The sequence below is a fragment of the Esox lucius genome, chromosome 8, assembly GCF_011004845.1.
Source record: "Esox lucius isolate fEsoLuc1 chromosome 8, fEsoLuc1.pri, whole genome shotgun sequence".
In the NCBI taxonomy this organism is placed as follows: domain Eukaryota; kingdom Metazoa; phylum Chordata; class Actinopteri; order Esociformes; family Esocidae; genus Esox; species Esox lucius.
Window position 1 is genome coordinate 38,230,451 of NC_047576.1, and position 17,808 is coordinate 38,248,258.

At 47.7% G+C, this 17,808-nt stretch overlaps 1 protein-coding gene across 1 annotated transcript in view; it reads left to right on the top strand.

Moving 5' to 3' along the window:
- adgrl4 (adhesion G protein-coupled receptor L4) overlaps nt 1-17,808 on the top strand; it is a 522,719-nt gene that overhangs the window by 29,823 nt on the left and 475,088 nt on the right. The window contains exon 2 of the mRNA XM_034293731.1: nt 10,581-10,807. Within this exon, the coding sequence (XP_034149622.1) occupies nt 10,581-10,807 (227 nt within the window). The remainder of the gene's footprint in view (nt 1-10,580; nt 10,808-17,808) is intronic.

The window sequence follows — 17,808 nt, forward strand, 5'->3', positions numbered from 1 at the left end:
GAAGAAGTTCAAGATGATGGTCAATCTCCCTCGGCCTGGGGCTCCATGCAAGAACTCACCTCGTGTGGCATCAACGATCATGAGGAAGGTGAGGGATCAGCCCAGAACTACACGGCAGGACCTGGTCAATGACCTGGAGAGAGCTAGGACCACAGTCTCAAAGAAAACCATTAGTAACACACTACGCCGTCATGGATTAAAATCCTGCAGTGCACGCAAGGTCCCCCTGCTCAAGCCAGCGCATGTCCAGGCCCGTCTGAAGTTTGCCAATGACCATCTGGATGATCGAGAGGAGGAATGGGAGAAGGTCATGTGGTCTGATGAGACAAAAATTGAGCTTTTTGGTCTAAACTCCACTCACCGTGTTTGGAGGAAGAAGGAGGATGAGTACAACCCCAAGAACACCATCCCAACCGTGAAGCATGGAGGTGGAAACATAATTCTTTGGGGATGCTTTTCTGCAAAGGGGACAGGACGACTGCACCTTATTGAGGGGAGGATGGATAGGGCCATGTATCGTGAGATCTTGGCCAACAACCTCCTTCCCTCAGTAAGAGCATTGAAGATCGTGGCTGGGTCTTCCAGCATGACAACGACCCGAAACACACAGCCAGGGTAACTAAGGAGTGGCTTTGTAAGAAGCATCTCAAGGTCCTGAAGTGTCCTAGCCAGTCTCCAGACCTGAACCCAATGGAAAATCTTTGGAGGGAGCTGAAAGTCTGTATTGCCCAGCAACAACCCTGAAACCTGAAGGATCTGGAGAAGGTCTGTATGGAGGAGTGGGCCAAAATCCCTGCTGCAGTTTGTGCAAACCTGGTCAAGAACTATAGGAAACGTATGGTCTCTGTAATTGCAAACAAAGGTTTCTTTACCAAATATTATGTTCTGCTTTCCTAATGTATCAAATACTTATTAATTACTTAAAAATCATACAATGTGATTTTTCTGGATTCCGTCACTCACAGTTGAAGAGTCGCATCGCATCGCATCATCTTCCGCTTAATCCGGGGCCGGGTCGCGGGGGCAGCAGTCTAAGCAGGGATGCCCAGACTTCCCTCTCCCCAGACACTTCCTCCAGCTCTTCCGGGGGGACACCGAGGCGTTCCCAGGCCAGCCGGGAGACATAGTCCCTCCAGCGTGTCCTAGGTCTTCCCCGGGGTCTCTTCCCGGTGGGACGGGACCGGAACACCTTCCCAGGAAGGCGTTCCGGAGGCATCCGAAACAGATGCCCAAGCCACCTCAGCTGACCCCTCTCGATGTGGAGGAGCAGCGGCTCTACTCTGAGCTCCTCCCGGGTGACCGAGCTTCTCACCCTATCTCTAAGGGATCGCCCAGCCACCCTGCGGAGAAAGCTCATTTCGGCCGCCTGTATCCGGGATCTTGTCCTTTCGGTCATGACCCAAAGCTCATGACCATAGGTGAGAGTAGGAACGTAGATTGACCGGTAAATCGAGAGCTTCGCCTTACGGCTCAGCTCTTTCTTCACCACGACAGACCGATACATCGACCGCATTACTGCAGAAGCTGCACCGATCCGTCTGTCAATCTCCCGTTCCATCCTTCCCTCACTCGTGAACAGGACCCCTAGATACTTAAACTCCTCCACTTGAGGCAGGCACTCTCCACCAACCTGAAGTGGGCAAGCCACTCTTTTCCGACTGATGACCATGGCCTCGGATTTGGAGGTACTGATTTTCATCCCCACCGCTTCACACTCGGCTGCAAACCGTCCAAGTGCATGCTGGAGGTCCTGGCTTGAAGGGGCCAACACGACAACATCATCCGCAAAGAGCAGAGACGAAATCGTGTGGTCCCCAAACCTGACACCCTCCGGCCCCTGGCTGCGCCTAGAAATTCTGTCCATAAAAATTACGAACAGAACCGGTGACAAAGGGCAGCCCTGCCGGAGTCCAACATGCACAGGGAACAAGTCTGACTTACTGCCGGCAATGCGGACCAAGCTCCTGCTTCGGTCGTACAGGGACCTGACAGCCCTTAGCAAAGGACCCAGGACCCCATATTCCCGAAGCACCCTCCACAGGATGCCACGAGGGACACAGTCGAATGCCTTCTCCAAATCCACAAAACACATGTGGACTGGTTGGGCAAACTCCCATGAACCCTCCATCACCCTGTAGAGGGTATAGAGCTGGTCCAGTGTTCCGCGGCCTGGACGAAAACCACACTGTTCCTCCTGAATCCGAGGTTCTACTATCGGCCGTATTCTCCTCTCCAGAACCCTGGCATAGACTTTCCCGGGGAGGCTGAGAAGTGTGATCCCCCTATAGTTGGAACACACCCTCCGGTCCCCCTTCTTATAAAGAGGGACCACCACCCCGGTCTGCCATCCCAGAGGCACTGTCCCCGACTGCCACGCGATGTTGCACAGGCGTGTCAGCCAAGACAGCCCCACAACATCCAGAGACTTGAGGTACTCAGGGCGGATCTCATCCACCCCCGGTGCCTTGCCACCGAGGAGTTTCTTAACCACCTCGGTGACTTCAGCCCGGGTGATGGACGAGTCCACATCTGAGCCCTCATCCTCTGCTTCCTCAATGGAAGACGTGACGGCGGGATTGAGGAGATCCTCGAAGTATTCCTTCCACCGCCCGACGACATCCTCAGTTGAGGTCAACAGCTGCCCACCTCTACTGTAAACAGCGTTGGTAGGGCACTGTTTCCCTCTCCTGAGGCGCCGGATGGTTTGCCAGAATCTCTTCGAGGCCAGCCGATAGTCCTTCTCCATGGCCTCACCGAACTCCTCCCAGGCCCGAGTTTTTGCCTCCACAACCACTCGGGCTGCAGCCCGCTTGGCCTGTCGGTACCCGTCAGCTGCGTCAGGAGTCCCACAAGCCAACCAGGCCTGATAGGACTCCTTCTTCAGCTTGACGGCATCCCTTACTTCCGGTGTCCACCACCGGGTTCGGGGATTGCCGCCTCGACAGGCACCGGAGACCTTACGGCCACAGCTCCGAGCGGCCGCTTCGACAATGGCGGTGGAGAACATGGTCCACTCGGACTCAATATCTCCAACCTCCCTCGGGATCCAGTCGAAGCTCTGCCGGAGGTGGGAGTTAAAGATCTCTCTGACAGGAGACTCGGCCAGACGTTCCCAGCAGACCCTTACAGTACGCTTGGGCCTGCCGAGTCTGTCCAGCTTTCTCCCCCGCCATCGGATCCAACTCACCACCAGGTGGTGATCAGTTGACAGCTCCGCCCCTCTCTTCACCCGAGTGTCCAAGACATACGGCCGCAGGTCAGATGAGACGACAACAAAGTCGATCATCGACCTGCGGCCTAGGGTGTCCTGGTGCCACGTGCACTGATGGACACCCTTATGCTTGAACATGGTGTTCGTTATGGACAAACTGTGACTAGCACAGAAGTCCAATAACTGAACACCACTCGGGTTCAGATCAGGGGGGCCGTTCCTCCCAATCACGCCCCTCCAGGTGTCACTGTCGTTGCCCACGTGGGCGTTGAAGTCCCCCAGTAGAACAATAGAGTCCCCAGTCGGAGCACTTTCCAGCACCCCTCCCAGAGACTCCAAGAAGGTCGGGTACTCTGCACTGCCGTTCGGCCCGTAGGCACAAACAACAGTGAGAGACCTATCCCCGACCCGTAGGCGCAGGGAAACGACCCTCTCGTTCACCGGGGTAAACTCCAACACATGGCGGCAGAGCTGGGGAGCTATAAGCAACCCACACCAGCCCGCCGCCTCTCACCATGGGCAACTCCAGAGTGGTGAAGAGTCCATCCTCTCTCAAGGAGTGTGGTTCCAGAGCCCAAGCCGTGCGTAGAGGTGATCCCGACTACCTCTAATCGGAACCTCTCAACCTCACGCACTAGCTCAGGCTCCTTCCCCGCCAGCGAGGTGACATTCCACGTCCCTAGAGCTAGTTTCCGTGTCCAGAGATCGGGTTGTCTAGGCCCCTGCCTTCGACTGCCGCCCGATCCTCTTCGCACCGGCCCCTTATGGTCCCTCCTGTGGGTGGTGAGCCCACGGGAGGGCGGCCCCACGTCGCCCGTTCGGGCTGAGCCCGGCCGGGCCCCATGGGGGAAGGCCCGGCCACCAGGCGCTCGCATACGAGCCCCAACCCCGGGCCTGGCTCCAGGGTGGGGCCCCGGCTGCGCCATACCGGGCGACGTCACGGTACTCAATATTTTTTTCATCATTAAGGGGGGTTTGAACCGCTCTTAGTCTGACCCGTCGCCTAAGACCTGTTTGCCTTGGGAGACCCTACCAGGGGCATATAGCCCCAGACAACATAGCTCCTAGGGTCACTCGGGTACTCAAACCCCTCCACCACGTTAAGTTGAAGAGTACCTATGATAAAAATTACAGACTTCTACATGCTTTGAAAGTGGGAAAATCTGCAAGATCGGCAGTGTATCAAATACTTGTTCTCCCCACTGTACATGATGTGCACAACATCACGAGGAGCTGTTATAATTATTTATGGAGTTATTATGGCACATCTAATAGGCCTATATCGTTAGCTAATAAGGCACATAAAATCTGCGTGCACCTACAGGTCTGTACCAATAAGAAATGTAATCTACATTCACCCCTGATCCTCAGATGAGTGACTTAAAAAAGCTCTTGCCAGTCACCGAAGTGTTTCTGACTACTTGTTTTATTTTATAAGTGGAGTGCAGCCCTGCCGGAATCCAACATGCACTTTTTCGCCGGTTCTGTTCATAATTTTTATGAACAGAATTTCTAGGCGCAGCCAGGGGCCGGAGGGTGTCAGGTTTGAGGACCACACGATTTCATCTCTGCTCTTTGCGGATGATGTTGTCGTGTTGGCCCCTTCAAAACCAGAACCTTCAGCATGCACTGGGACAGTTTGCAGCCGAATGTGAAGCGGTGGGGATGAAAATCAGTACCTCCAAATCCGAGGCCATGGTCTTCAGTCGGGAAAAGGGTGGCTTGCCCACTTCAGGTTGGTGGAGAGTGCCTGCCTCAAGTGGAGGAGTTTAAGTATCTAGGGGTCTTGTTCACGAGTGAGGGAAGGATGGAACGGGAGATTGACAGACGGATCGGTGCAGCTTCTGCAGTAATGCGGTTGATGTATCGGTCTGTCGTGGTGAAGAAAGAGCTGAGCCGCAAGGCGAAGCTCTCGATTTACCGGTCAATCTACGTTCCTACTCTCACCTATGGTCGTGAGCTTTGGGTCGTGACCAAAAGGACAAGATCCCGGATACAGGAGGCCGAAATGAGCTTTCTCCGCAGGGTGGCTGGGCGATCCCTTAGAGATAGGGTGAGAAGCTCGGTCACCCGGGAGGAGCTCAGAGTAGAGCCGCTGCTCCTCCACATCGAGAGGGGTCAGCTGAGGTGGCTTGGGCATCTTTTCCGTCCCACTGGGAGGAGACCCCGGGGAAGACCTAGGACACGCTGGAGGGGGCCAGACCCGGTCGCCCACTGTGTAGACCGGGGCGTCGCTACGCCGGCGGTCGGCAGCGGACTTCTGGTGAGCCCCGGCACGCCGGATGTGCCGATGAGCTACAGACCAGGTGCCCTCGGTGCGCCGGAACCAGTCGTCCACCGCCGGAGCCCCGGTCTCGGGCTGGCTCTGCCAGGGTGCCAAGACCGGCTGGTACCCTAGGTCGCACTGGAAAGGGGTCAAGGAAGTGGAGGAGTGGCGGAGCGAATTCTGGGCATACTCTGCCCAGGGCAAAAACTCCGACCACTCCCCCGGCCGGTCCTGGCAATAGGACCGCAGGAACCTCCCCAGGTCTTGGTTCACACGCTCCACCTGCCCATTAGCTTCGGGGTGGAACCCGGAGGTGAGGCTGACCGAGACCCCCAATCGGCCCATAAAGGCCTTCCAGACCCGAGACGTGAACTGAGGGCCCCGGTCAGATACAATGTCCTCCGGCACCCCGTAGTGCGGGAAGACATGGGTGAATAAAGCCTCCGCGGTCTGCATGGCCGTCGGGAGACCGGGGAGAGGAAGGAACCGGCAGGCCTTTGAAAACCGGTCCACAACAACCAGGATCGTGGTGTTGCCTAGTGATTTGCTGTCTAGGCCCGTAATGGACCTAGGCTGAGACAATGGCACCAGCGGAATGCGCAGTTTCCGTGCGTAACCGCTGTCCATAAAATTCCCAGCTGCGCCTGAGTCTACGAGCGCCTTACACTGAGAGTTAGCAGGAAAATCAGGAAAGGCCACCAAAAGTGTCATGTGCTTCACAGAGAGCCCTGACAGTGTGTGTGGTCTACTCACCTGACTCAGTGTAGGGGTGTCAGGCCTCCTCCGCTCGACCCTCTCTCGCTGGAAACAGTGGGAGGCAGAGTGTCCCTTCCTCCCACAAAAGGAACACTCCCTAGGCCGCACCGTCTCCCTTCGTGCGGCGCCTCCCACTTCCATGGGTTCAGGTCCGGCGACGGGGTGTACCGGAGGGGGATGATCATTCCCGGTGCGTCCGCGGGTGGCTAGCAGATTGTCCAGCCGGATCGCCATGTCGACGAGCTGGTCGAATGTCAACATGGCGTCCCGGCATGCCAGCTCCCTACGGACGTCAGACCGTAAGTGGCACCGGAAATGATCAATAAGTGCCCTGTCGTTCCAGCCCGACCCCGCCGCCAGGGTCCTGAACTCCAGGGCGAAGGCCTGTACGCTCCTTGTTCCCTGCCTCAGGTGCACGAGACGCTCGCCGACCTCTCTGCCGTCGGGCGGGTGATCGAACACGGCCCGGAAGAGGCCGACGAACGCCCCGTAATGGGCCAACTCCGGCCCGTTAGTGGACCAAACGGAGTTGGCCCAGTCCAAAGCCTTGCCCCTCAGGCAGGAGACAAGGGCCGAGACCCTCTCCCTATCCCCCGGGTGAGGGCTAAGGGAGGCAAAGTAGAGCTCCAGTTGGAGCAGGAACCCAGAGCACTGGGCAGCGTCCCCGCAGAATCCCTGGGGAAGGCTCAGCTGTATGGTCCTCCTCGGCGACGGTGGAGACGATGGCAGGGGCACTCCAGCCGGGTCTTTGTCGGGGGTTGCTGCTCAGGTGGCAGCCTCGCCTCCAACCGCCGCATAGCGTGGACCATCTCCGTCACGGCCTTCCCCAGGGACGCGATCATGTTCCCATGTTGGAGAACCAGGTCGCTTCCCGCTGACTCCATTTGCTTAGGTGTGGTATTCTGTAGCAGTGTGTCTAGAGGTGTGTTGAAAAAGGAGTCGAATGCAGGGATGCAGGGAAAGTAATTGTATTGCGTTCTTCAGAAAACAAGGCACGCAAAACTCAAATAACACACAAGCGCAAAACCCACAGCACAAGGCAAATACAGAACACTGAACATAGAACAATACCACACAAAGAGGCCCAGAAACAAGGGAACTAATATAGGCAACCTAATGAGGGAATGGACACCAGGTGTGTGCAATAACAAGACAGGACAGTGCCGTGGGAGGAGGAGCGGCGTGGCTAGAAGGCCGGCGATGACGCGCACCGAACACCACGTCGGGAGGGGTGGCGCGCGTCCTCCATGCGCGTCCTCGTTACAGTTATATTATTTATACAATTATTATATTGTTTGATATACTTCGTAGCCTGAAGTTGAAGGTGGTGTTCAAGCATATTTCTCATCGAAAAAAAGGGAGAGATGGGGAGAGCGGTAATATAATCCTTCTGACAAATTACAGCATGGGAAATTAACAAAAGCTGAAAATAAATACGGGTGCAAAACATACATTTTTAGGATCAAAAAGGGGCTTAGGTGCTGGTCATGGTCAGGGGCGTGTCAAGTGGACATAGCTAGGTGCACAGCGATAGGCAAAGTTGGCCCCCTCACCCCACCAGATGTAATAACTTAAAAATAATTTAAAATGTCCTTAAATTCTCCAAAGATATGTTTGTTATTTTAAAACAAATTTCCTGAAATTCAAAAAAACATCCCATGAAGCTGAGAACAATGGCACTGCAAACACGGTTGTGCTCATAAGTTTGCGTACCCAGGCAGAAATTGTAAAATGTTGACACTGATCTTGAAAATATAACTGATTATTCAATAAAACTGTCTTTTATTTAAGGATAATTATCATATGAAGCCATTTATTATCACATAGTTGTTTGGCTCTTTTTTAAATCATAATGATAACAGAAATAACCCAAATTGCCCTGATCAAAGGTTTATATATCCTTGAGTATTTGACCTTGTTACAGACACACAAGGTGACACACAAAGGTGAAAATGGCAATTAAAGGGGAATTTCCCACACATTTGGCTTTTTAAATTCCAATTAGTGTCTGTGTATAAATAGAATTTGTTAGCTCTCATGTGGAACAGAAAAGAACTGTCAAAAGACCTGCGTAACAAGCAAATGGAAAAGGATAGAAGAAGATTTCCAAATACTTGCAAATGCCAGTCAGTACTGTTCAATCACTTATTAAGAAGTGGAAAATTCAGGGATCTCTTGATACCAAGCCAAGGTCAGTTAGACCAAGAAAGATTTCAGCCAAAACTGCCAGAAGATTTGTTCGGGATACAAAGAAATACCCACAGGTAACCTCAGGAGAAATACAGGCTATTCTGGTAAAATATTGTGTGGTTGTTTCAAGGAGCACAACATGATGATACTTAAACAAAAATTACCTGCATAGTGGATCTGCCAGAAAGAAGCCTTTACTGTGCCAATGGCACAAAAAGCCTGGTTACAATATGCCTGACAATCGTCACAACCATAATCGCTATGTTTGGAGAGGGGTCAACAAGGCCTATAGTGAACAGAATACCATCGCCACTGTGAAGCATGTTAGTGGCTCTCTAATATTTTGGGGCACTAACTCATAAAAACGTCTTTGTAAACACTGTGAAAGGCATTGCCTGCACTTAATTCACAAATACGTCAAAAGCCATAACAAAATAAGCTCTAAATAAACAGCAATAAATAAATCCACTATTTAGCCAATGTCTGCCTGCCTCCTGCTAAATCTATGACTGCTTAGGTCCATCAAGCTAATAGCAAGCTTTTGTGAAATGTTGCTATCATCAGTTCCATGTGATATATCAGGCAACAATTGTAAAGTAATATTATGTAGAGCCAGTTGCGAATTCAATTTTAAAATAATGTTATGTACAGCCAGTTGCGAATTCATTGTTCCACTGTGCTGGCTGTATTAAAACTGGTAAGAAATTACCAAGTCATGAGTGAAGACATAACATACATAACATATAGTGCTAATATACAGCCAGATGGCAGATTCAATGAAAGAAACAACAAAGTGTCTCAGTAAAATGTGGGGCCACCACCATTCTTCCAAATTATGTTCACTAATTTTGTGTTTGAAAGATGGTAATGAAGAGCACTGTCTAACATGCCTGTCCAAAATCCCCCATAGGTATTCACTTGAGTGAAGATCTTGTGAATGCAAAGGCCATAGAATATGATTCATATCATTTTCTTACTCATCAAACCATTCAGTGACCCCTCATGCACTGTGGATGGGGGCATTGTCAGCCTGGAAGAGACCCAATAATGAATCCTTTTTCAAAGTCGATTAGATCCTTTCCTCTTGCCATGTTGATCCAAAATAAATATCAACTGGGCATGCTCAGCATTTTTACATATGCCACTGAGCATGATATTAATTGATGTTAATTGCTAAATTGGGTCGTGCAGCACACCTATTTGGAAGCATCTGCATTTGTTATGTTCCGCAACTTGATTATTCTTTTTTATTCCTTTAAATTGTTTAAACATTTGCATATATATAAGTATGTATGGGAGGGGTCTAAATCTCTAATTCCAGAAACATAGTCTGAAATTATGTCAAATATTTTGCCAAACACTGCAGTCTAATTAACATTGTTTAATCCTGCATGCACTTTGAGATGGTCTAAATGACCTGCTTAGTGACCCAAATATGTATGTGTTAATTTTTTGAGAATAGCCTGAAATGGGCTTTACAATTTGACTAAAACATTTTTTAAAACATTGAGTCCTTTCTAGTTTCAATCGCACCTCTCATGAAGCTCTATGGCGCACCCCTGGCTAGGTACGCTTCACACTTGATTAGAAACCCCTGCTTTACATGATGCTGTATGGAAGTGTGGCAGCAGCGTACCATTGGTCCAGTAACCAAAATATTTCTGGATTACCTGGCAAGGTAAAAAATATTTCAGTCGTTCAGCCCTTGAAAAAGGCGATTTAACCTAATTTAAGGTCACTGCTATTATAGATTATCCCTGTGCGGTGACAAAACTCTTGTCCCAGGCAGGTCTATTTGTGACATAGTATGCCAATGAACATAGTTCTTAGATATAATGTAAAAAAATATCTGGGACATGGCAACTAAATATATGCTTTCCAGCAGGGCTGCTCAAACCTGTATGTTTTCTCTCTCTCTAAAAACCCTGATTTTGCACACCTGATTCTAATAAAGAGTTGGATAAAAAGTTAAGTCAGGCTTGTCACAACTGGGGTTAAAGAGAAAATCTACTGGATGGTATATCTCCAGGACCAAGATTGAGCAGACCTGCTTTACAGGATTTTGTAGATTAGTCATAGATTAGCCATGTCATCACTGACCTTCGTGCCTAGAGAGTCCTTGAAATCTGACTGGATTTGTTTTGTTTCTTCTTATAGGTGCACTTCTGATGGAATCTCAAAAGGGGCCTGGTTGAACCGTTCCAGCATAATCTTTGCAGGGAATGACAAGTGGTCCGTGGACCCCCGTGTGTCCATCATATCAACTGGTGAGGAGTACAGTTTGCAGATACAGAAAGTGGATGTTACCGATGACGGCATGTACACCTGTTCTGTTCAGAGTGAGCACAATCCAAAGCCAAAGCACCTGCATCTAGTTGTAAAAGGTATCTGTCAACTTCTTTAAATATTAAGTGTGGTTTATGCTGCAAAAAAAAGCGTTTTCACTCAATAATTAGTATATGTTAATTGGTGATCTCTACGCAATCACCCCAAATATGTTCTGAAATCTGTAGAAACTTTGTTTTACGAATAAAATGGGGGATTGCTGACAGACATTTTAGCTATACTTTTATGGTAAGGCTCTCTTAGATATAAAGTCCCTGTCTACAGTGATTTTAAATTATTATAAAAAAGGTTATCAAGGTATACCACGGTATATCTAGCATATGTCATCTTGACTAATCTTTGGAGATGACAGCAAATTTTCTGGTTGTCCCATAAATGTTGTTAGATTTTATCCTCTTGTGATCCATGAAAAAATTATTAAACCGGAACTTTCTTTACTAGCATGATTCCAAGATGTTGATCTTCCATATCAACGTCTTGTTCTCCAAATGTCTTTGTCTTTAACAGCATATTTATAGTTGACCAGACCTTCCACTATTAGGCTATTCCAATCACATTAGTGTATTCTATATCCTAACTTTAAATGGCCTGGTGTAATGTCCCTTCTTGAGTTTTTAGCTCCACACACATACTTGTCGATCCCTGCTATTTGTTATTTGGTATCTGAAACAGCACTGTATAGTGAAGCACCATTGTGTTTTGTGTTCTTTGTTTAGAGTTAGTCAGCGCTAACTCATGCCCATAATTTCTCACATTGCATATTAAACCTTGAAACATATGTTGCTACTTAGGGAAGGCTATTTCAAATAACTATAGGCACTTTGAAATATCTTGGCAATAATATTTGCAGCAGAGCGAGGTGAAAAGTCACGATGCACAGGGAAACGTAATTGTCATTGCTTTGCGGTTGCGTTTTGCGAAGGGATGTAATCCAGGCTACGTACAACCCGTGCTAGCCTTGCATAGGGTAGTGCTGGTGGCTACTATCAGCTGGTTGACTTTAGTTGGTTAGTTTGCATTTAGCAAATCAGAAAAGTATACGTAAAAATAGTAAAACGATGGATGATGGTGAAAAATTTGTACTGAATAAGACGGAGAATGAAAATACATTTTACTTAGGACAGGATGAAAACAAGGTCTGCACAGTTACGCCATTTTATGTATTCTTTTGTATTATTTTTAGTTCCTGTCCGTTTGGTGTCATTTAATTAAATGTCCTCTGTTCTCCCTGTGCTTGTGTCCTGCCTCCATCCAATATCGTGACACTTGACAACTTGAGGTACAAGTTGATATAATTGGTTCAGGTCATTAAGGGCGAGAATTTTCTTTTTCTTCTACCAAATGTCACGGAGTGAAATACCCATTTGCCAGACGACACTTTTACATGACAGTATGAAGAGAGGATCTACAGCAGCTTTAAGTTCATACCCTGTTGATCATTTGGTTGATCATTTGAGGTAAGGGTTGTTCATTTGTTTATGTCAATGTTTCATCAATATAGTCCCTTGAAAGATTTAATTATTTTTGATAAAAAATAGTTTAATGTAGAATAAATTGCTGCACCGTAGCTGAGGTTAGATATCTTGACTGAAGCAATTAGCTTGCTTCTGTACCTGCTGTGCTCTCTACCACTGTGTCTGAATGAATTTCTTTATTTATGTCTAGTTGGCCAAATAAACAAGCTATTTTGTGTGTGATGGGACAGATTTGTGTGGCTACTTATTTACATGGGATTCACTACTCTTCAACGATATTGGGAAACCAAGTCCCTTCAGTTCAGGTGGGCTAGGTAATTCATGTCGCAAGATTGTTACAAGGCTCTGTTGGCAGCACAGCATGTTGTAGGGCAACCAGCATCTTCTTACAAAGCTTTGTTACCTGATAGACCACCTCAAACACCTTTAGAGCGTATACAGCTGTTTCAACCTAAACAGGATAATATTGTAAAATCGAAAGGTCGTTCAGGTTTTAAACAATACATGAAAGGCAAGGCTGCTTTCTTGGGGTGTTAATCTGTGGGTGATAGCTACGTCCACAGTACCTTAGGTTTCAATGTTTACACTGGTATTTGTAATTTTTGGCAAATTGCTTTAATATATTCAATTCAAGTGTTTCTATATATAACCTCATGATCACCATGGTGTGTATTTTGCAATGTAATTCATTAATTCTGTACATAATACAACTAATCCTTTTGATTGCATTATTTAGTCAAATAAACAGTATTTTATGAGGGCATGAAATTTATATTGCGGTGAATTTGTCTTTTACTTGTGTATTTAATCTCAATGTATTCTTTGCAGTTGCTCATCATGGGTATGGACTGATGGTAGTAACATGTCAAACTAAGAAATCAAATCCTTTAATTTCCGTAATTAGCAGTTAAGCTGTATCTTTTGAATCATTCGAGCTACAGACACGAAACCGACGTTGTGTCACTTGTTTAGGCTATCCCCAGTTCATATATTGACACATTTATTGATTGTATGTACGCTAATTAGCGTGATTAGCATTCATTCTTTATTAGACTGTATCTTTTGAACAGTTTGAGCTGCAGACACAAAGACAACTTTCATTCACTAGTTTAGCTATCCCCACTTCAAATTATGAAGCATTTATCGATTTTACTTATGCTATTTAGCGTTAATTAACTATTTTACTAAATCTTTACAGACATGAAATCAACTTTGGTTTACCAGTTTAGCTATCCCCTGTTCATATAATAACACGTTAATTTACTTTACGTATGCAATTTGCGTAATTAGCATTCATTATCTATTAAGCTGTTTCTGTTGAAGCGTTCATGCTACCGACATGAAACCAACTTTATTTCACATGTTTAGGCTATCCCTACTGCAAATTAAGCAGCGATGGGAAGTAACGAAGTACAAATACTTCGTTACTGTACTTAAGTAGAATTTTCAGGTATTTTTACTTTACTTTACTACTTATTTTTGTGCTGACTTTTTACTTTTACTCCTTACATTTTTAACACAAATATCAGTACTTTCTACTCATTACATTTTACAAAAGTGGCTCGCTACTTTAGTTTCAAATAATTTCACTGGAGTTACCGTTATTATTTTTCGCGTCATCAATACCAAATTCAATCTACTTGGATGGGAATATACGTTGCATTTGACGCACCACTACATGACGACTCTGCAGATTCGGCGGCATTCATTCGTAGCAAATCATTGCGGCTTGATGGGTAACGTTAGCATAGTATTATGGACGGCGACATTGAAAATGAACAAAACGGAGATCCCAGAGATTCGGCAGACAAGCAGCAAGACATTCCCAATCATCCTTGGCCTTATCTGAGACAGATGTTTGACATAGTAGGCATGAAAAATGACTCCTGGCGAATGTGCTGCAAATTGTGCCAACCGAAACACCATGAACTGCTGGCTTTCAAGAATTCACCATCGAATTTGAAAAAGCACATAGAGGTAAATGCAGCTGGAGACCTACCTAGGGTGCCCAGGTGATACAACGGATGTACTGAAGTCTTTCCCGGCAGTATGCCTCCTGTCATTGAGGCTTAACATGGTGAGCTCCTGCTCTCCATGGGAAAGCCTTTTTGCTCAAGACTTTTCACCAGTGTGACTTTCTGATTTTATAAAGAAAAGTGTAACATATTTGTTTGTAAATATACTGTATCTAAAACCAAAAAATGTTTCACTCACTCACTGTCCTACACACAATTATGTTATGATACGGTAAGCATTACAGATGGTGTGTATATCTGTTCTGTACATAATTACGTTATGACACGTTACACTATACAGAAGGTCTGTATACCCTAGTTGCTCCCAAGTTCTTTAAGGGATTCAGGACAAATCCATGCACATCTACAGATTTGAAGGCATACATCACGTGCCATTTTTCTTTTGCTGGATGTCTATTTGCATATCAATAAAACATTTTTATAGAATGCACATTGAATTTGTAATTTCTCCAACTTGTATAGCACTTCAACTGTAAAAATTGTGAGCCTGACATATTACATTTATTATTATTAGCACTCCATGTTCAAAGATTTACTAGCTGTCAGTTTATTTCTAATACACTGCTGCCATCCGTTAGTTGTACTCTAAAAGTATGCAGAACTTACATGATTCCTTTCAATTTTAAGGGGAAGATTAAAAAAGGAACAGCATCTGTGACTTATCACAGAATCACAGTTGAATTCATATCTTGCTACTCAGTCAGAATCTTATTAACCTGGAGTCCCAGTCTCTGTCACAATAATCAAATATGTGATGTTTTAGGCCTATTGGCAGACATTCATTTAAAATGTAGACAATGGCATATAAAGAGCCTTTTCTCCATGTCTACTTAAGTTTCTCAGCTTGCACTCTAGTAACATTTGTGGTCCAGGTAGCTTTGCATAAAAAATGGTGGTCATTCGCAAGGCTACTTTTACTTTTATACTTTAAGTACATTTCCAAGCCTGTACTTTGTTACTTTTACTGGAGTAAATAAGTTAAATCAGTACTTCTACTTTTACCAGAGTATTTGTTAACACAAGTACATGTACTTCTACTTAAGTACAAGAAGTGAGTACTTTTGCCATCTCTGAAATTAAGAAACGGTTATCGATTTTACATATGCTAATTAGCGTAATTCGTTTTTATTAACTACTAGGTTGTATATTTTGAACCGTTTGAGCTACAGACATGAAACCAACTTTGTTTCACACATTTAGGCTATCCCCACTGCAACCTATGAAACAGTAATTTATTTGACAAATGCTAATTAGTGTAATTAGGCGTTCCCAGGCCAGCCGGGAGACATAGTCCCTCCAGCGTGTCCTAAGTCTTCCCCGGGGTCTCCTCCCGGTGGGACGGGACCGGAACACCTTCCCAGGAAGGTGTTCCGGAGGCATCCGAAACAGATGCCCAAGCCACCTCAGCTGACCCCTCTCGATGTGGAGGAGCAGCGGCTCTACTCTGAGCTCCTCCCGGGTGACCGAGCTTCTCACCCTATCTCTAAGGGATCGCCCAGCCACCCTGCGGAGAAAGCTAATTTCGGCCGCATGTATCCGGGATGTTGTCCTTTCGGTCATGACCCAAAGCTCATGACCATAGGTGAGAGTAGGAACGTAGATTGACTGGTAAATCGAGAGTTTCGCCTTGTGGCTCAGCTCTTTCTTCACCACGACAGACCGATACATCAACCGCATTACTGCAGAAGCTGCACCGATCCGTCTGTCAATCTCCCGTTCCATCCTTCCCTCACTCGTGAACAAGACCCCTAGATACTTAAACTCCTCCACTTGAGGCAGGCACTCTCCACCAACCTGAAGTGGGCAAGCCACCCTTTTCCGACTGAGGACCATGGCCTCGGATTTGGAGGTACTGATTCTCATCCCCACCGCTTCACACTCGGCTCCAAACCGTCCCAGCGCATGCTGAAGGTCCTGGTTTGAAGGGGCCAACACGACAACATCATCCGCAAAGAGCAAAGACGAAATTGTGTGGTCCCCAAACCTGACACCCTCCGGCCCCTGGCTGCGCCTAGAAATTCTGTCCATGAAAATTATGAACAGAACCGGCGACAAAGGGTAGCCTTGCCGGAGTCCAACATGCACTGGGAATAAGTCTGACTTACTGCCGGCAATGCGGACCAAGCTCCTGCTTCGGTCGTACAGGGACCTGACAGCCATTAGCAAAGGACCCAGGACCCCATATTCCCGAAGCACCCTCCACAGGATGCCGCGAGGGACACAGTCGAATGCCTTCTCCAAATCCACAAAACACATGTGGATTGGTTGGGCAAACTCCCATGAACCCTCCAGCACCCCGTAGAGTGTTGAGTTGGTCCTGTGTTCCACGGCCCGGACGAAAACCACACAGTAGAACCTCGGATTCAGGAGGAACAATCGGCCGTATTCTCCTTTCCAGAACCCTGGCATAGACTTTCCCGGGGAGGCTGAGAAGTGTGATCCCCCTGTAGTTGGAACACACCCTCCGGTCCCCCTTCTTAAAAAGAGGGACCACCACCCCAGTCTGCCATCCCAATGGCACTGTCCCCGACCGCCACGCGATGTTGCACAGGCGTGTCAACCAAGACAGCCCCACAACATCCAGAGACTTGAGGTACTCAGGGCGGATCTCATCCACCCCCGGTGCCTTGCCACTGAGGAGTTTCTTGACCACCTCTGTGACTTCAGCCTGGGTGATGGACGAGACCACCTCTGAGCCCTCATCCTCTGCTTCCTCAATGGAAGACGTGACTGCGGGATTGAGGAGATCCTCGAAGTACTCCTTCCACCACCCGACGACATCCCCAGTTGAGGTCAACAGCTGCCCACCTCTACTGTAAACAGCCTTGGTAGGGCACTGTTTCCCTCTCCTGAGGCGCCGGACGGTTTGCCAGAATCTCTTCGAGGCCAGCCGATAGTCCTTCTCCATGGCCTCACCGAACTCCTCCCAGGCCCGAGTTTTTGCCTCCACAACCACTCGGGCTGCAGTCCGCTTGGCCTGTCGGTACCAGTCAGCCGCCTCAGGAGTCCCACAAGCCAACCAGGCCTGATAGGACTCCTTCTTCAGCTTGACGGCATCCCTTACTTCCTGTGTCCACCACCGGGTTCGGGATTGCCGCCTCGACAGGCACCGGAGACCTTACGGCCACATATCCGAGTGGCCGCTTCGACAATGGCGGTGGAGAACATGGTCCACTCGGACTCAATATCTCCAGCCTCCCTCGGGATCCAGTCGAAGCTCTGCCGGAGGTGGGAGTTAAAGATCTCTCTTACAGGAGACTCGGCCAGACGTTCCCAGCAGACCCTTACAGTACGCTTGGGCCTGCCGAGTCTGTCCAGCTTCCTCCCCTGCCATCCGATCCAACTCACCACCAGGTGTTGATCAGTTGACAGCTCCGCCCCTCTCTTCATCCGAGTGTCCAAGACATACGGCCGCAGCTCAGATGAAACGACAACAAAGTCGATCATCGACCTGCGGCCTAGGGTGTCCAGGTGCCACGTGCACTGATGGACACCCTTATGCTTGAACATGGTGTTCGTTATGGACAA